The 20,506-nt window shown below is 42.3% G+C and overlaps 1 protein-coding gene across 6 annotated transcripts in view; it reads right to left on the reverse strand.

Moving 5' to 3' along the window:
• Window positions 1-17,162, reverse strand: part of LOC135499025 (probable nuclear hormone receptor HR3) — a 34,657-nt gene extending 17,495 nt beyond the window's left edge. For 3 of the 6 annotated variants that reach the window (XM_064789649.1, XM_064789648.1, XM_064789646.1), the window contains exon 1: window positions 17,036-17,162. In XM_064789649.1, the coding sequence (XP_064645719.1) occupies window positions 17,036-17,126 (91 nt within the window). In that variant the 5' untranslated portion in view covers window positions 17,127-17,162. Of the gene's footprint in view, window positions 1-6,836; window positions 6,965-7,064; window positions 7,199-17,035 lie in introns of those variants that run through there. The other 3 variants (XM_064789643.1, XM_064789644.1, XM_064789647.1) reach the window with 3 other exon arrangements.
• Between the last annotated feature and the right edge of the window lie 3,344 nt (window positions 17,163-20,506).

Here is a 20,506-nt window from a genome sequence, read left to right on the forward strand (position 1 = left end):
TCAGTGATTTTGGCCTATAATCGTAGGGCTGACCACAGACCACGATTAAGACCATACTTCCAACACCATCAAAGAGAATGACATTTTCAAAATGACCACCAGACCCATGTGAAATATCTCAAGGAGGCAACACACCCCCACAAACAACCAGTCAACCTGGTTACACCGGTCAATGACTCCATATACCCCTATAATTACGTTATCTAACGGTCCACCCGAGATACTGAGACAGTGTAAACGTCCACTAAACGCCCCCAAGATCAGTTGGGACAACGAGACAAAACGACTACAATTCTGACAGAGCTGAAACTCCGCAACTGAAGTTAACAACCTCAATGGTGTTTTGGACATACCAGCAGTCAATTTCAAGCCACCTATTCTTCAAGATCTGGAACTGACCTTGGGATGCCAGCCATCCTATCATGGCGATGAAACCTTGACCCGTCAGTGACTACGTGGGACTGTTACCGAGGCACGAGCAATGGTCCAGAGCGTATTGTGCAAAACAGAATCATTGTCCATTTAAAATCTTTTTTAGGAAGCTGGAATGAATGCCCTGGACCATAAACCTCCTCGTCATCCATCAATGGGAAAAGTGGTCTTGACAAAACAGCATTAAAAGACAAGAAGGAAGATCAACATGTGTGTCTGGAGTCCGACATCTCAGATTCATTATTCAACAAATAACATTTTGTGGAACGCAGGTACTGGAGGACGAACTTTCGTGTCGCTCTTCTTGGTGATTTCATCTCCCGAAAATGAAGATCGACATCGCATGTCCGGATCAATCGTGACATCCTTGACTCTGTGATTTCAGCAAACTACATCAGTTTCACCCATTTGCTCTGCCTGCCAAAGGAGTGATTCCACCAAGGACTTTCCTGCTTTCTCATCAATCTTGCAAGGTCCTTCGATGATGGTCTTCAGGTCTACGTGAAATGATCACCACCACTGCATGCTGAGGACTGTGACATCATCTAACTCTGCTTTTTCCACAAACACCCTTTCAGCTCTCTCTACTCCACCTTCATGTCTTCAATTTGCGTGCAACTATCTGAGGGCAACTCTTCTTTGAGTACAATCCCCAAGACGTACAAGAAGACATATTTTTGACTCTCGACAGCAAGTTGTAGCCAAGCGCAGTGCCAGAAATCGAATGCGCTAGTCCTATTCAGGGGATGAGTATGTCCATCTTTGCATGATGAGCACGATGCCATGCGTTTGACATCAGTCATCAGGAACTGGGTGGGGTGGGCGTTTTGATATCCTGGATGTGTCGAATGTAGTTCTTTTCACAACCACAAGGTGTCACTGCCAACATCTCATCAAAATCCTTAACCACTTGAGAATCTCAAGACATGCCATAACAAGGTCCGTCTGCACTGATTATCAGCGGTTCAACACAAGAATACCTCAAAGCAAGTGTACAATGCTTAGAATTGGCCACATGAAAACTACACCTTGGAGTCCTTCCAAGATAAGTTGGAACAGAAGTAAGAAATGCCTTGGAAAGTTTTCAACATGAAATTGCTTCGCGCATGGTACATTTTCGTGCAGGCTTCTGTAGAAGATACCATCAAGTTCGGTTGGGATACTTCCACAATACAATGGCAATGTAAACACTGTCAGAACAAGGATAGACTTTGATACTACATGTGGTATGGTTTAGTATATGTTTAGGCCTGGGAATCTTGGTGACAAGAGAGTACGTTTCATTGGAAGATGGTGAAAATTATTTCATACGTTCACAGATGTTCCATAGTGATTTCGAGATCATGTTGACGTGGACATTCTTGGTGTAAAAACATCACTTAATTTTTCATGGTTTGTGATATGTTTCAGGCTTTTTGACTCTAAAACTTGCCGGCAAAAAGAGAATGCACTTTCTCTTTTATGCCTTTGTTTACTGAGGTGGCGTACACAACTTTCTAAAAACGAAGTGATTTTGAAAGGCTTAAAAGAGAAATGATCTTCATTACAAAATTCTCATGTGTCATGAGTGTGATGGCCTCTAACTCACAGGTTGAGTTGGTGAGACACCAGAATCCGTCATCCTGCAGGAAAGAGCAGTTCTCCATAACCAATTTGTCTACAAGTTCAATGGAAATTCCCAAAGGTTCTGCAAGTAAGCCAAAAGCCAAAGGATTTGCTGACTGAGTTCGGCTGTGTATGGTCCACCTCTTCGTGTTGTTATTGTTACCTTCTGCGGCAGTAGTTCCTTCCATTTTCTGAAATGCTTGTGAACCTGGGACAAATGGGGGCGTCTCCCAAGCTAGTTTAGTTCAGCCAGTACGCAAAAAGAAGCTTGGGTCACATAACTGGGTCCTACTCTTATGGCTGGTGAACTTTTGGGGGCAGTAGGGTAGTTCCTGTAAATTGAGGTTAAAACTGGCACAAGTGAGATGCCTATTGCTAGCCTGTGCTGGGCGAAGAATAGGTCAGCAGAACAAGGAGGTTGCTCTTGTGTCATGTTATGTTTCTGGTCGGGAAGTTTTTGGGGTTTTGAGGTCATGGGGAAAATTCGGTCATTTCCTGAAATTCTGCAATTCTGCGGTTGAAAATGGAACAAGAGGGGGCCTTGAGACGGACATAAAATCAAACACAAGTACACATGAAAAGAGGCAGAAATATGGTGAAGTACTGGCTACAGGATGATCTGGTATTATGAGGTATTTTTGTGGTTATAAATACAGGGTGCAACAATTACAGGAATTCGAATATTCAGTAGTCTACATGCTTGGTAGGTGCAGCTAAGTTTTTGGAGTGTATTTTCCCAGTATAAAACCCTGTACAAGGAACAGCAATGGCCAGTATAGAAATGTAGGGATGTTGGGTGATACTTATATAGTTTTGGCTCTGTTTTTCAGACCACTTTTGGGACACCTTTGGTTGGGGTGTCCACCATTTCCCACTACCCATAGTGTCCTGAATTTCCTTGACGTGTCTACTGTTCATGGTTTAATTCAATTTCGTTTCATTGAATTCACTTCGTTTCGATAATGTCATTTTGGATTTTAACAATATCTCCTTAACTCTTGGGTTCATTTCTGCCTGAAAAACCAAACAATTCAATGGGCTTTCAAGAGGATACTTTCAGTTTCATCACTTTCTGTTTCGAAGCATGCTTCCAGAAACCAAGGCCACTTTTTTCGGCCATGTTTCATGCAGTGTTTATGTTTGCCTGGCATGCAGTTGGTATTGTTGACTGATTGAACTTGCTTCCCAGGTAGACTAGCAGACTACCTGTTGATGAATTTCAGGTAAGCTTTGGTTGCTAAGTTCCTCACCTGGAACAGTTTTGCTGTTTCACCTGGTGTTGTGTGACAACTAAGATGCAAATTTCTAGGATTTTTCAATCTCCCGTGTTAAGCCAAGGAATACCATATCCAAGGAGTATGGAATACCCATACTATAGTTGATTGTGACCCACCCAAATTAACATTGTAGACTTTCACATACCAGTTGTGCAACAAAGTAAAAACAACCTTTGAAGCTTGGTATTTCAAACAAGAATGTAGGCCTAAATATCCAGTATTCCCAGCAGTATCTTGGTAAAGTGACCCATACACAGTTACCAGAGAGTTCACATGCCATTGTACTTGCACTCACTAAGTTATGGTATTTTGTAATGATATTCAAGTTAAAGTAATACTCTGATTCCAGATTTGAATACTGAATTTCAAAATGCCAAATAAGTTCAGATTTGCTTGGTCAGAAATATTCCCGGTTTACAGTATTAGTACCACCATACTACATGGATGGATATTTGAATATTTAGTAATTCTTAAAACTTCCATAAAACTTCACGGACATCTTTACAATAGTAATCTCCCATAAATCACCAGTCACAACGCGTTATCATTCTGTGTGTACTGAGTAGGGGACATGTCCAAATGAGAGTTGGCGGACGTGTTTATTCAAGATGTCTTGCTCAGTTCAAACCTTTTTGAAATCTTTAGAACTTTTTTTAAAGTGTAAAGAATCCAACAAGGGCAGGCCCAGGCCTCAAATTGTCACCATTTGAGACTGAGAGCCATCCTGGTGTTGGAAAGTGTGAAAATTTGGAGGTTTGGAGAACGGACAGTGGTGGCTTTTGCTACCCATTTCAAGTAGTGCATACCGTGTTTTTCTATCCGACAGTTTTTGAAACAAAATTGGAAAAACGTTGAACAATTTCAGAAAAAATACTTCATTTATGAAACAAGATAAAACAAGCGGCCCACTTCCGTAGGCCAACAAGTAAGCCGGTACCAATATTTCAAGGATTTACCCAACAGCCTCCTCTCGCAAGAGTGGGACGAATCACAACATATCGTCAACTCAATGTTTTACCCGTAATTTCCATTTCTTCATGAGCAATGACAGTATAGTTGCAACTAACGACGCATAATTTGCAAAATCGGGTCTGGGGATATTATTATTGTTATGAACAATCACGGCAAAATGCAGCAATTTCAAACAGGATTCACCGTAATTATTCATAACTACCAAATCTGCCCATATTTTCCCGCAATCATGATGTTTCAATAATAATTTATGATCCAATCCGACTCGCCGATTGTGCCTCCTCCAAATCACCTTGACCATGTTGACGACAGGAGTTTTACCACCAAGGCACTACCACGCACTTTGCAAAGTTATCCTCGGATGTGTAGCCGAGTGGCAGCTGTTAAAAATATGCCAGCTACCCCCCCCCCCCCCCCATCAGCCTTCAACACGGGTAAATATTTTCTGTCAATAAGGAAGCATTTCTTGTGTACTAAGAGCCAAGTTTGATTATTTGACTGCAATTGCTGTTATTCTACACTTTGAAAAGTCATCTGTTGACGGCCAGGAGCGTAGATGTACGTTCGACAGTACGTAATATACGTTAGTTGTCAGGAGACCATCAGATGGCGAAACAATAGGGGGGTTTCAAATTTCAGCCAATGAGAATGCACGTTAAGAGTTAGGCGATTGTTTTTAAGTGACCATGTTTCTAGGAAAGATGCAAGAGCCATTCTTTAATGTGGCAGAGTCCACCTCATTCTGCAAATGACCATAGACTCTTTATTTCAGGGTCAGTAATGTGCGCAAGGGGAGGAACATACAAACGACCCTAGTATGGAGGATGGCAATCAGCTTCAGGACTGACTGAACTTATTGTAACAGTGTCATTTAAAACCCTGGATATCCTGCCTTCACTTGAACGTTTCCAGGAAGTGGTTTCTGGTGTTAGGTACTGATAAACACACCAGTGGCATTTCTAAGTGGGGCAGAGCAGGAGCACCGAGTAATATCAGATGTCACTACTGATGGGGTGGTACAGTAGTTGCCATGCTGGTGGATCTGACACCAGCAACTGGATGAGGAAGGCCAGGCTAGGCTACAGATTACTTTTGTTTGGTTCTCAAGTATTTAGCTGGCCAGCACTGAGCAGGACACAGGGAGGGGGAATTTTTTTCTTTGTACAAATTTGGCATTTCTCAGGTTTTTTATAAAAGCAGACTTTCCCTTCCCGACAGGAAAATAGAATCTTTTTGCACCTTTTTGCACTCCTTTTTCAATTTTTATTTCATTAATTTCAAATAATTTTACTGGGTAAACGGAATAAAAATAACATTCTTCTCTGTATTATTGAGCTCAAAAATAGGGTTTAGGAATCAAAACATTTCGTTTGACCAAATGTTGGCGGAGTCAAAAACCAGACCATTAAAAAAGTCCTGCCTCAGCTTCATAACTGCTGCTGGAAGCAATCAACTTTATGGTTTAGCAGTGGTTGTCAAGACGGGCCAGGCCTCACTTTTCTCACAATATCAAAAGAATTACTTTCAGGAAGTTCAAGACTGGGGTGAGATGACTTCAAGATGGAAAGCAAAGAACTTTTGAAACATTGATAGCAAAAAGGTCTGAAATGTTAGAAGTAAGAAAACATGCCCATGATATTGACTTGAGCATGCAAACTGAAAATTTGTGTACTGTCATAATGTGGGTGCAGAAGTAGGCCTATAGGACCTACGGACAGACACAGATGGGATGAAGGCTCCTACCAACAGGGAGTTAGATAGCAGAAAGAAATTAGAGGGCGTCTTGAGATACAAGACTTTGAGATGTCGCGACATCCTATCGCCAATACACCAAATGACTGATAAAGGTTGACATTGGACTGTATTGGAATTATAGTAAATTGAAATTGGAATTGGAGTAGCGAATGTGTAGTTTTCTTTAATTGCTCATCCCAAAGTCAGAACTGCCGCCTGCTCCAAAAATTACCCAAGACGCCCTTTAAGAAAAATTACCCCACTGTCCCTTTAAATTTTCTAACATGAAAATTGAAAATTGCTGACTTTTCTGATATGTCTCGCTAATCATTTTTGAGCCACAATTATGTAAGGAAACCAACAGATATGAATGAACAGATAATACATTGTGGTTTCGTTGTTCAAACAAACACGGTAAGAGGGGAAAGAAGTGTTTGAGAAGTAGAATTATAACAGTAAATGAAATTGTGGAATTGGTGGGTGTGTCAGCAGAATTTTGACTCGGGGAAAATTGGGCCATCCTGCCGGGAAAATGCGCCCCATTAAAAAATACGTGTCTTCTTATTTGAGGAATTATGTCAGGTTAGGGGAGCAGAGCCTAAGAATTGGAACAACCATTGTGAAGGAATTGGGACGGTGAATTTGACATAAATATTGCTATTTTGGAAGTGCGTGCACTTTTTCTACGCACCCCACATGATTCAGTGTATCGTGCACATGTGATGGAATACGACGAAAACAGTAAACATCTCAGATGCAGCAAATACGATGAAATCGGGGAAAATAATGCCATCAATGTCAAGAAGAATACCCTACCTTTCATGTTAGTGGATGTCATTTTACGTTATTGCTCCAACGAGGAATCCCTAACCTAAATAAATGAACTACTAGCCTCGTCCGACCTCAAAACACACTCTCGTACTCCAACACTGAGCATTTCCACCAAAGCACCGCGATTTGCATAAAGAGGTCACCTGCATATTTTATTATTATTAGCATCACGTTGACCCCATTTTGACCTATGAAAATGCGGCATGTACTCACTTTCGCTCCCTGCGCTCGTTTTCGTCGCTTCGACAAGCATATCCTGTTGATCAAACATCATTCTTGAGAACAAATCGGCGAAAACCCGGAGAGACCGCAAGGAATTTCAACAGTGGACCTTGGAACTGATCAAAACCGCGTGGCTACGTAATCAGTCAATTACCACTAGATGGCGCACGCGTAATTGACGTCTACGGTGGCCGAGAATAGGGATTTGCATTTTTGCTCTAATTGGTTCACTGGGCTTGCAGTCAATTTTTATGATAATTCGGTGAACAATGGTAATCTGTGCATTCATCTTTTGAAAGTTGATAGTTTTCAAGATGGGCTAGACTTGTTTGAGGGAAAAAAAAACCACTTGGTAATACTCTAATTGGAAAGCCTCCTAAGGAAAAATGGGGCCCAGGGTCGGTTTTATGAAATTTTAACTTTCCGACACTTAAATTGTTGCTATCATAGAAACGAAATTAAAACCTAGTTGGCCCAAATCCAGGGTTTTAAATGACACGACTACAACTTTGCGTCACCCCAATCCGCTGCTGCCACACCGAAAACTGGGTCAGTTGCATGCTCCTCCCCTCGCACACATCACAGAAGCTCGGTAAACGCCAAGGCCTTGGAGCTCAGGATGCTGATTTTAGTGAGAAAAACAAAAACCTTGACATTACACGGCTACATTCACAAAGTTGATTTATGAATCTCGGTATGAAACGATTTTATACAACGGGCCAAGTTCATATACATACATAACCGGTCGCAGCAGCAACGAAATAACTACTTTTGCAATTAACTTCATAATTATCGTTATTATTAAGGCAATCATTTTGGCATTACATTGCTCTATGAATGCATGTAATTGACAATGGCGTCAATGCATAGTAATGTATATTCCTCTACTGTTCGCAAATGTGGAAGGACGTTGAATTTAATGGTGTACAGATGTAACATCAAAAGGTGTCCCCTGGAAAAGGTGTCCTATAACGTTTGCCAAATACCCTTTTTGTTGTTCCTGTCCCCATTCGGACTACAGCATAACAGTTAGCAGGACAAATAATGATGTTTCATCATAAAGTTTTAACCCGGAAGAAACTGCCAAATTATCTCCTGGAAATGGACCGGATATATGTCAGAGAAGATTCAAGGAAGCCCCTAGATTACTCGCTGTCGTCATCGCAGTGATATCAGTTCATCGGTTGCTCATAGTCCATACTGAACTGCCAGCGGTATTGCCTCCATAGCCTCCGCCCATGCTGACACGCGTTGTCTTGAAGCTTAGCAATGTCAATACATTGAGGGCCAAGATGCCCATATCCCGGCCGCGAAATCTGATCCCTGCCCCTCAAATGCAGACCCCTTGGGCAGTACATTGCGTCATCCTAATTGGATCTCGTTAGGGTGAGGGACGAGGCCGGTCCACTGCGTCCGGAGTGTACTCAAAGTTGGGTAGGGGGCCGCAAGCGAGTTCCAATTTTCTGGGGAAAGACAGCTCATGGTACCCATTTTGCTCCATAAAGCCCAGCACGTGCAAGAGAACCCTTTTGGGAATTGTTTAACAGCCCAAGGAAATCCACAGAAGGGGCACCTTTTGCTGAAATTGGTGGAAATAGCTCTTAGGGAAGGGGGTTAAAATCCAACGTGAGTTCATCTCACAAGATGACCGGGGGAGAGGTGAATCTGCACGACTTCATCTTCACTTGGGATATGAGCAAGGTAGATATTCATATTCGGATGTGACGACGGGTCCTTCGACTTTTGAGAATCTCTTGTCCCTTTAAGTCATGCAGATGACTTATTCTGAGCGACAACTTCTATCTGTATTTAGTCTATACGGTTATGTTATGACCGAGGCAGGTCATTGAATAAAGCATCGTGAGATCAGGTTCGTTATACTCGTATGTCGTTGAAATTTTTTTGAAATATCGAGAGGCGGAGTATATTGAAAACAACTGGTGTCAGGATGGGCCTAGGATGTTCCCTAATTAGACACACATGCATCAAACTTGAATGTACTTGAGTTTAGTTTAAGTCCCAGTCAGCTGATCACGCAGTGATTTGTTTTTCTGATGGACTAGCTTATGTCAGCTCCAGTGTTTTCTATTATATTGAGACTCAACAAAGGCCTAGGCCCACATGTGGTTATAATTGAAACGTATCACATGAGGAAGTTGAGAAAATGCTATTGTTTTTAGTTAAAGAAATTAACTCATTGCTGTACACTTTGCCCTAAACCAATAGAGAATCCCTGACCAAATGGAACTGCGTTTCGTCTCCCTCATATCAAACCGCTGTTTGATTATTTCAAAGACACCGATTCCATCCTTACTTTCACGAAGTTTATTGTTTTCTTAATTCCGCTTCGACATTGTTTGTCTATGAAGCCAGGGAGTGATCTTTGACCGGTTAATCATCAAATTACACATTTCCTCAGCCATATCCTGCCTTCAGAGAACGCTTCACTTCCTTCAACAGGAAAATTACGTACAGGATTTAATTAAACAGTCAACATGGTCATTCCCTGAATGCTGCGAACTTCATCGTTTTTGCGAAATATAATTTGCAACATCATTGTCAACGAGAAAAAAAGCTCTTCTCTCCCTCGATTTTCAAGGGGAGATTTGACAAGCGTTTGAACAAATTCATTGGACTGCAAAGCTAGGGCCTCTTAAAACTATTCGTATTTAGTAGAACCAGAAAAATATCCCACCTCCTGCAACCAAAAACGTCTTTTTTCATGCAGATCTGGGCCGATTTTTGGTCGGACGGGAAAAACAGGTGTTTTGCCCAGCCTATGACCAACTGCCAAAAGGCTGACTATGGGTCAGAATTCAGTGTCTATGGAATAGTTCGTCAATCTCAAAATTATGAATTTGCGCCGAATTTGAAAGATTTAACATAATTTTGATGAAATTAGCTTCAGTCTAGACGTCCGGGCATTTTCAAACATGTCCTCACTGCATACTTCTCAATTTGAAAGACGAAATGTTCAAAAATGTAACAGTTGTAAATTTTGATCAGCCGGTGACAGGAGTACTTGTGAATTTATCAGTTTCACCTATAAAAGTTCATTTAGATTTGTTTATTTTCTGATATATTCGTGTTTGAAGTTAGGGAGTTGTGATAACGGTCATCTCAGGCCATCTGAGGTCAAGAGATTTTGGTGATCGATGCCTTGAGATAAGATGACGAGAAAAGACTTGTATATTCTATTTAGTTATCACTATGGGCACACTTCCCACTCCTTTGGCCCCCAAGGACGCAAGGATGTAGACCTATTCAAAAAGTCTTATGTTAGTCCTTTGCACGAGGGCATGACACAACACGCAAAAAGCCAAGATTGATGGGAAGAGGTTGTTTTCTTCAAATGACCCCTCGTTCTTGGTCATGCTTCGTTTTGCCAAACCAAATATTTTTTTGTTCTTTTACAGTATACTCGGGAGTATTAGTTTGAGATGTGACCTCTGATATGACCTTGACCCTATACCGAAGGTCACGGAATGACCTTGTGGTCACGAAGCACTGACCACAAGACTTCATAAATAACGAATAAAATTCAATATTCTATTGATAGGTTAATCGAACTTCAATCATATCGCCGACACAAGCAGCCAAGAATGTGTTTACTTTCTCCCCTGCCTGTGTTGATAGTATTTATCTCGAGTGGTTTAATCGCGTGAAATCGAAGTTCAATGATGAACATAGTTCCATTGTTTGAGCAAAACTGATCAATATTTGCAGCAATTCATCACTTGTTAGTCTTATCTTAAGATGAGATGTTTTCGAACTAATCGGGTTTGGGCCTGTTCGATCCACATGTAAAGAAAAGGGGTTAGTACACTCCGGGCGTAGCGGATTCACCTCGCCCCTCCCCTCACAGACGATTTAGAAAAGGATCGGTGACCAATGGACTGCTCGGTAAGTACACTCCGGGTGTAGTGGATTTGCCTCACCCCTCCTCGTAACACAGAAGATTAAGATAAGGATCGATGACGAATGGTCTGCTCAGGAGTGTAAAACAATCCCAAAACCTGTTAACGCTGCTGTTACATCTTCAACTTCAATCACAGGCAAGTGAAAGTGACACCCATCAGCTGAAAGCAGTTTTTGTGCGAAAAAACCACTACCGAAGGGGACAGCGCTGACAAGTTAGTGAAGCATATGTTTTTAACAGCTCTCATGGGAAAATGTCACCAGTGACCTTTCGGCTTAATGTTCTCGTAAACATTATTCTGTCTCTCTGACTACTTGTTTACTGAAAGAAATTAGCTGCCATTTCCTAAACAACAACACATAAATACAGTCTTGTGATGACGCGGACTATAGCCAGAAAAACATCCTAGATCTTTTGGACAACTGTTAAAGGGGACTACAGGTTAAAGCCAGGTAGGCCAGCACCAGTTACACCAAGTCACCAATAGGGGTCTCTGCTATATCTCAGCCAAAGCATCGAACGAACCCAGTTCCGTCCTTAGCGGTTGTCACATTATCTATTTGGAGAGCAGTTGGACCCATATAGACTCCCTTTAATTAGAATTAGGCCGAATGGGCCTTGCATAAAGTCACCATTTCGTTTTGCAATCATGAATGCATCATTTCTATTTACTACAAATTGCATATTACTCACACTTCGTTACAAACATGACCTCAAATCTCTTCCTCACCCAAATCTTGGTCAGGAGAGCGGAATCCGAGAAGTTTACAATAATTGTACCCCAGTGCCCCAAAGGCCTAGATTTTGCTTCAAAACATTCTTTTTTCAAGCTTTCACCACAATTTGGTCAGTGTGTCGGTGTGAATGCTTGTTCTCAATGTTAATGAATGAAATTGGTTATTTGGTGAAGAATGAGGAAATAGTCGCGAAAGAGTAAAATTTGTGTCAGGGGGTCAGATGGAGAATTAAATTAGGTAAATCCCTGTATTGTTATGACTGGAAGTGCCAATGAGTGCTAAGTGCGCGGATGCGCTGATGCGCCACCGTAGTTTTGTGACGTAATGAGATGCTGCGTCGTAAGAATGACGTCATGGTGTGGGATTGTGGAGTGCTGGGCCCGGTTCTTCAAAGCCCGGTTGGTATAGCGACTGCTAAGTTTTAGTGACCGCTACTAAACTTAGCGGAACCCTTGGCGGCATGCTAAGATAACGGTGGTTTAGCAGCCGCTAAGCCACTGTTAGCAGATAGCGGAGCTTTGAACAACCGGGCCTGTTGGGTTCATAGGCAGAAAAAAAGCTTTGAAGATAAATTTTACGCCCAATCGGCCGGGTTCTTTGTGATTGTGGAATACTCGCTGAAGAACAACAACTTCAAGTGCCGAGCGAACGCTCAAGAAGAGGAAGAATTAGGTTTTGCAAGCCGCGAATAGCTGCGAACAACGAAGTACGAATGATCTTTATCGATGACTTTTTCTGAGAATTTCCACGATTTCCTTGAACAGCAAGGTAAAGCCAGAAGATGTTGTATGAGTGACGCGAAAATGACTTGTTTGGCGCAGAACTTGCTGACAGACATTCGTATAGTTCATGCGTAGGGTACGCGAAACCCGCGCCTCCGACTTCGAGACCACAATCTCTGGAAAGCAAAAAGCTGTCATTGAGTATACACCGACAATCCCATATTTTCAATCTCAGTGCTGTATTATCACGAACCAGTGTCAGTAATGGGCGGCCAGACCAAGCGGAACGAAATTGAGAATCTACACACCGGGGGTCTCGCCGAACACAATGTGGACTTTAAACGCGAAGAAACAAACTTTTGTGAGAAATATTACCAAAGAATGCAATACTATTTGACAATTCTTTACAAATGGCTGGAAGAGAGGTAAATCACGCACACAGGTTTGCAAACCTCGCCCAGGGAAGTTTTTACACATTTCTGTGCATGTCAGCCTAGAACATTTCCGAGTTGATTTTGACCTGGGATCAGGTTGTTTGCTTTGGAAGAACCGGTTTTCGGGTCCGCAAATCTTGATTTCGCGATCATTGTTGGATGAATTTTGTGATGACAAACTATTCTGAACCCATTTGTTAATTTGGCATAAAACTTCTATCATTATGATTTATCATCGTGCTTTTTATAAGATTGTAAAACGCTTCCCGCCTTCGGAGATATCACAAGCGATTTATCAATAAACGATGATAAATGAAAATGCGTTTTTTGCCAAGAAGATGAGACATTTTCCGGTATCAGGTGGGCGGACTTGCGAGAGGATGCCTATGGGCAGGATCTACGGGTTCAAATTGGCCATCTTTAGGTGTGACTTATGCACAGTTAGAGGTTGATTCGTTGATTCAGTCAATCACGATCCAGTCAGGATGAAACCCTCTCCTCTCTCCAAACATTGTTTTGGGCCACAGCAGACGCCGAATATAAAATATTCAAAGTGACCCTTCTCGGCCACCATAGTTTGAAAATGACGTCACAGAACATTATTGCTTACATAATCTCTACCGTGAGGTAATTCCGAAATGATACTGATATCGCCGGCGAGATTGCGCCGACGGGCCCTACAGGCATGACAGGAACTCCCGATATACATGTATTTATTTCGTCCCGGTTTCAGATGTCGTTAAAAAATGCCAGTAAAAGTTATTTTCTTTTTCTGTTTGGAAACTTTGTCACTACAAAACAAATTCCCTTCATGTCATTCACCTGGGGACTGGGGAAACCACTTTTTCTAAGTGTCGAAAACAATCTCACACTCAAAAAGTCAAAAGATAAGGCCTAGTTCAAGTTTAATCCGCAGACTTCGACATTTCGTGCGAGGGCTTGTAAATAAAGATAAGATTAAAAGATTTATAATCGATAAAGTATGATCTGTAAGTCATCGATCGCTCACTTTCTTTGACCTTTAGATAACTTATTTATCAGGTTTATCGACAATCACTCACTTGATTTATCAGTGGTGATTTATGAAAATTGATTTCATAGAAAATGATACTCAGTAGTATTCAAAAGTGCAGTATTCTTGACTGCGACTCCTAGTGGTAGCACTCTGAATTAAAGCAGTGGTCTCTGATCTCCAGGACACTTTCACCGACATTGATTTGTTTTATCAACATATTTAAGCAGTAAATGGTTAATGAAATTGATTTTGTGTCAAAAGATTATATTCAAAAGTGATAATATTAAGACCTGGGACACTTGGTGGTAGAACAACGAACTAAAAGTAGCGCCATCTTACGAGATTTGACCCCAACTCGTAACCGCCTTCTTTTAAAGTCTACCTTAAGGGAAAATTTGGGCGTCAGGTTCAGGTGACCAGGATAATGATATCCCTACTCCCAACCCTGCTACAATCTCGCTGATAGTGGTTTTCGCTGGTCTAGCGGGGTCTTAGATTTTGGGTAAATTTCATTTTTAGAGAAGCCACGGCCCAGCTGGAAGCTATTTTTGTAAGAAAAAACAACAGGCTCATGCCCAACGTGTCCGCCTAAACCCCATTGCCCACCAGACATGATAAAATCTCGGCACATGCAAACACCCAAGCCAATAAATATCTCACGAAAAGAGTTAACTGATTATCATGATAATGATATACACCGGACATTCACAATATACACTTTGGAAATGCCAGACCATTGTTCGAGAATACTTCACAAATGTAATTATGTGCATACATATTTGGCCAAATCGTGGGCTGTTTTCGAATGTACTGTCTACGATGTATGATAACGGCTATTGTAAACTTTTCTTCACCCCTGATTTATTTGTTAAGTATTTGATATGTGGTGCGGCGAAGTTACTTGCCTAGTACATGCCCAAGTGCAGTCTAAGCTGATGTAGTAAATGGGAATTTGATAACAGAATAAGAATTACAGCCGGAAAGTCCGACGGAGTGACAGCCACTGAACATTTGAATACGACCATTGTGATAACAGAAAAAAATGCAGAAAACCCGCAGACGAGAGATCGCGATTGTGATCACAGGTGACTGCGATTTAAATCGCTAGTCTGCGCTGCGCCTTTAGCGGTATCTCTGATCTTCGCGTGTCATCAGGCTACAACTTGACCGTTAGAGCATCGGTTTTCAGCGTGGATGGTTCCCGTCCCCAATGAGTTCGGCCGGGGTCAACAATGGTCTAGACGCCTGGTGGTAAGGGTGGTGTATTAAAACAATATCATGTGCAAATTACGTATTCCATTCAAAATTAGGGCACCAGGGCATCATTAATTTATCGGGACACCCAGACAAACACATACTGATGACGTAATAATGACGTCACTGTGACGTTATGACAACAATGTTGACCTCGTCTGGCCTGGTTTGGGGGAATTAGCAGATGTTACGATTGAATGGACCCAGTAAAATACCTTGTCGACCCACTGACCTTACAATATAAACAACCGAACGATTCATGAATTTATTTGTTTGTGCCCGTTTTGATAATGTTACGTAAGCTTGCGCTAGTTCTGATGAAGTCGTGAAAATTGGGTCATGTTTTGAAATGGCGCATGCAGCAATTTAGGTCCCAGGTGTGTGGGAATTCGACAGTAGCCTATCGAAAAAAACGGAAAAGATTTTTGGACCACACTCAACAGACTCAAAGAACTTGTACCAGAGGGTGGGGAATCATTCTCGCTGAAAAAGGAGACTATCGCAGGTCGCAGCGAGTTAAATCGCTCGTTTGCGGGGCGAGATTTAGAGCCCCGTCCCTGCCGAGACTTCAACCATTAGGAAATCCCACGATGCGGGTCCAAATTGGCCACATCCTGTACACATATTGACTTTCAGTTTGAGACCAATTACATAAGTTATTGCTGCGCTGAACTCCCGGTCAATCTATTTTCGATCGTTTCCCATAAATTTGACCCTGCTCATCATAATTCGTGATATTTCAGTTCTGATAGTAGGCTACATAATAGCGTAATTAGGACCGGCATAAGAAAATCCGGAAAATAATAGTTTCTGATATCATGCGGGTAAAGTAATTGGGCGTGGCTCATTGGTATTTTTCCGCAAAAGCCGCTTTGATAGGAAATTAACCCAACAATTTCCCAATTATTTCAATTATTGGACTTTCGTGATTCATAGCAATTATAAATTTCAGGGGATTGTATTAGAATAAACCTTCTGGCCATGTCTTGCGCAAGTTTCCTCCTGTAGTACTTTGCATTGAGGTCTGCACTGCACGTACATCCTGTCATTGGCCAATTTAGCGCCACCACGCGGGGCCTATTGGTATCAGGCAATGTGTTTTTTAAACAATATTGGGGACCATTTTCTATTTGGCTACTTCAAAGATATATTTGCTGAAGATTTTGCATCATGGACGTCTCACATGAGTATTTTCCCTTTAGAATAACTGGTTTGTGTGACATGAAGGAATGTAGTCGACCCCCAATCGGGTCATACTAAAACATGAATGAATGCGCAGATAATTAGACCAATTAACTAGAAAATTCTTAAAGAAACATTATCTTTTAGGCCCATTGTTTATACAGAGGAGTTGAACATACATTGAGCTGCCATTGGCTGGTTTTCTTTCGACGGGCGAGGACATTTAGACTGACCTCAAGTAATTTCTTCTTTCTACAGGGTGTGCCAACAAAAATCACAAAAAAACCTGTTAGATTGTGAATCAAGGTTTCAGACAAATCCTTCGTTTAAAAAGGAAATGATTAGAAGCCTTATATAAATGCACGTACTCCTCTTTTGTGATTATATTTGTATTATTTTGTCACAAGCAAACTATCATCAATAACCAAGCCGAAGAATCGTCTTGGATTCCTTCTGATTGGTTCAATTCCGAAGACTGCACCGGGATGCGGGATTCCGAGCTCCTCATTGGCCGATACGGCAAGCTGTCTCGAACTGTAACTTGAGCTGAGCGACGGCGATTGACAAATCCACGGCGCACCAATAGGCCTCTTTGACTCTTCCGCCGTGTCATCAGTTCGGGTATTGCGTCAAGGCCGGGGGCCGCCCTGGGTTGTCCGCTTGACATGAATTCGACTATGAGGAGCGGTTTATGCCTACCTTTCTTTAGTGTCGATCCATCTTTAGAAGAACATGCAGACGTGGGGCAACTTGAAGGACTGGTATAGATGACGTCACGACGCTGCGTCATTGCCGCCAAAAACGGCTCAGCGCGCCAATCTTCGCGCGTAATCCAAGCATCATTTTAAATAAACGAATCACACACACACACACACCTTCGAAAAGGCCTATGCAATAAGAATTATTAAATTGAGGTGAGAAATAATAGAAGACTGGATATTATACCCAAATTGGTCAGTGTGTCACGGAGAAGAATATGCAATAACAACAAGGAATTGTGAGAAATTTGAATTATTGGGTGTCAGTGTGTCAGTGGCACATACACCCCCTGAAGGTAAGATCTTGGAGTTCATTCATGGGTGCCCTAAATATGATTTAGGTTATTTCCTGATTTTTGATGTTGTTTATTTCCATTCATAAATGTATTCGGGGAAACCTTGAGGTGAAATTGTTGGCCCAATTGGGTTTTTCCAGGGAGAGAGTAGGGCGGTAACATATATAATAGTGCGTTGTCGTGAGGCTGTGACGTGAGTTAAGCGCTTACGTTTTGATTATCATTCTAGACGTGGCTATTGTTCGTGGTGGTCAAACCCGTGAATAGCTTTTCTCTAGACTACCCCCTCTCCTGCGAACCCATCTCATAGCCAATTACTCTTAAGCCTTATATAAGAGGGCGAATGAATGAAAACGCAAAGTTTTTGTATCACTCAAAAAGTATAAGAGATCTCTTTCTCACGTTGAAACAGAACCTCTCTATTCGGCGGAAGTTGACGGGAACTACACGGTCACATGTCGGTCACATGACGGGAAGCAGGGATCACTAACATAAGATAAACCCGAAGAATCTCAAAACCAAAAACATGTTACACAGATGAAGGCTTTATTTTCTACATTCGTTGAACAACTTCCAAAAGAGGCCGCGAAAATATCGTGAATTTCGCTTGGGGGGAAAATTTCGATAAAACCGAATTATGCAAAACATGCTCGAATCATTCCACGGTCCATGTGATACATGTAAACAAATGTATGCCCATAGGGGGTAGATTTAGTGCATGTGCACGGAAGAGTTAAACAAAAATAAATTGATGAGCGCAAATTGTCATCCAGGCACTAGCCTTGGCGCCGCATCAAATGCTCACAACTTAAAAACCAAATTCCTGATCAGCCCGCGTGATTTCATCTACGGCAATGACACGTCGCGTGATGACGAGACCATTGTTTATATCCATCAGGCTTCGGGCAAACATATGATTCCTGCAAAGTTTCAAGGAAACATGACCTGACATTTAAATTGCATGCCCAGTTCTGTCTGCAGATTCAAAAGTACGCAACTGAGAGTTTTCGGTAAAACATCTCTGAATGACTTAAAATACTTCGCGTCGTATCCAGCCACCCGATCAGAAACACCCAGTGCTGTTTTACCGGGGCAGCGGTAAAACAGCGATCCAATTAGGATGACGCAATGGACTGCCCCGGGAGTCTATTCTTGAGACGCTTACGAAGACGTCATGTGATACTTTTGCCGGAAAGTGTTAAAATTGACTCAGTCCACACAGGATGTCTGTGTTAGGTCTGCAAACACTTATCTCACCCGACGCACACACTTCATGATTATATGGCCATTCATGATTTTGTTAGCCGTTCGTGATTTTCATGTGAGAAATTAATTAACCCCTTCATGTACATGAACCGTAAATGTCTGATTCCAGTGCAGTGGAAGACTCCCTGGGCAGTCCATTGCGTCATCCTAATTGGTTCTCCTTATGGTGAGGGACTAGGCCGGTCCACTGCGTTCGGAGTGTACTGCAGTGTTGGTTACCCGCATTTCACCGGCTTTCTCCGTCTGTCGAATCAGGACATTTCAACCCCATGCAGTTTGGGCTAATTCCATCCCACCGTCGTGCTCGAAGACAGAACAGTATGTACAGTACCCCCAGGTATATGGCACGGCTTAACCCGTCGGCCCAGTGGTTGGCGCGTTGGCCCAAGAGTGGAAGTTAAGCAACGTTGCGCGCGGTCAACCTTTGGATCGGTGACCGACACATACAGTCCCTAGCTAGGCCTGTAATAGCTGCCTTTTTTACCGTCGTCAGCATCTGAATTCTGGTGGTAATCAGTTGTAGTTTGGAGTCGATAAGCTGGCTCTTCTTTTTATTTTCTTAATTCATTTCATAGGCTTAACTGGGGTAAGCAGTAGACTATAGGCAATGTATTTTTTCAATGAATTTCCAGAGCAAACATTGAATCCAACTTTATGAATACGCCAACGTGAGATCTTGAAAAACACCGGCCATTTTCGGCAGCTATTTTTAGACATTTTGAAAGAGCAGGTCTTCCTTCAGCGATTTCGATGGGAATGCAAATATAGACGACCATTGTAAGTTTTCAATGGCCATCATAACAAACTGAATATCAAATATGTTATGGTGGGGATAAAACACGGAATGTGTACGCCAACTTTTAATTAAAGGTGCAGCTTCCGGTGTGACAGTGACGTCATTCTTTTGCAAGATTTTTGCAATTCTTGCATACATGTACTTTGAAAAACACTTTGCTTGGAAACGGCTCCACTTTTCGGATGACAGAAGCAGACGACAGCGATGACGTCACAAAATGAAACCCGACCAAATGATATGTGTGGGAATCCTTCAGTTGCAGTGACCCAGAGATCCAGGCGCTTTTGGAGGATTATTTTTCGCGACAACCTGATCTGTCTTCAAGCTCTCGGGAACGTCTCAGTGCCTTTGGTTTATCGAAAGATGGCTCGCCCTCTGGATGCGGCAATCCGGCCACATTTACCTCAAGCAAATTTCTTGAAACTTCCTGTCTTCGTGGCCAGTGAATCCTTTGCCAAGGCCCCTTCACTAAAGCAAACCTACACCCCTTCGGGAATGGGGGGGGGGGGGGTCTTTAATATGGCCCCTTCGAACTCCGACAGAAATTCCAGTTTCGGGCCTTGTTGCGAGTTTTGGAAACTATCCCTGCATGCAATGTGTCACCGAGTAATCTCGCGACTGTGTGGTCAGAGATGTGATGGTTTGCTTCTCTAAACAACCGATCGAGGCCCGGGGCTGACATTCCTTTGCCTGGGACTTGATGCACGGAAAAAATACTTAGGTCGTGTTTGTTGTCCTTCGCAGCCTCGGAGGGGGGATTTGAAAAATAATACGGTCGTCCGTCCGTTCACCGCTCGCAGGCGCCGTCTCCTTCTCATTCTTTTGGTAAAAGTAAAAAACACAATATCTTTCCCCCAAAAAACTCTTCAACCAAGAGGTTAACTAGGTAACTGCAAGTTGGAGAGTGGTGTCGCTAAATAGAAATCACCAAATTGCACCAATTTTACATCAATAACATTGATGAATCTACGGGGGCCGGGAATGATGATGGCTCCTCGCCTGCAGGTGGGAGTCTCCAAGCTGATAGTTAACATCCTGGGTAGGCGTTGTTTCG

Source organism: Lineus longissimus, chromosome 14 (genome assembly GCF_910592395.1).
Source record: "Lineus longissimus chromosome 14, tnLinLong1.2, whole genome shotgun sequence".
Lineage (NCBI taxonomy): Eukaryota > Metazoa > Nemertea > Pilidiophora > Heteronemertea > Lineidae > Lineus > Lineus longissimus.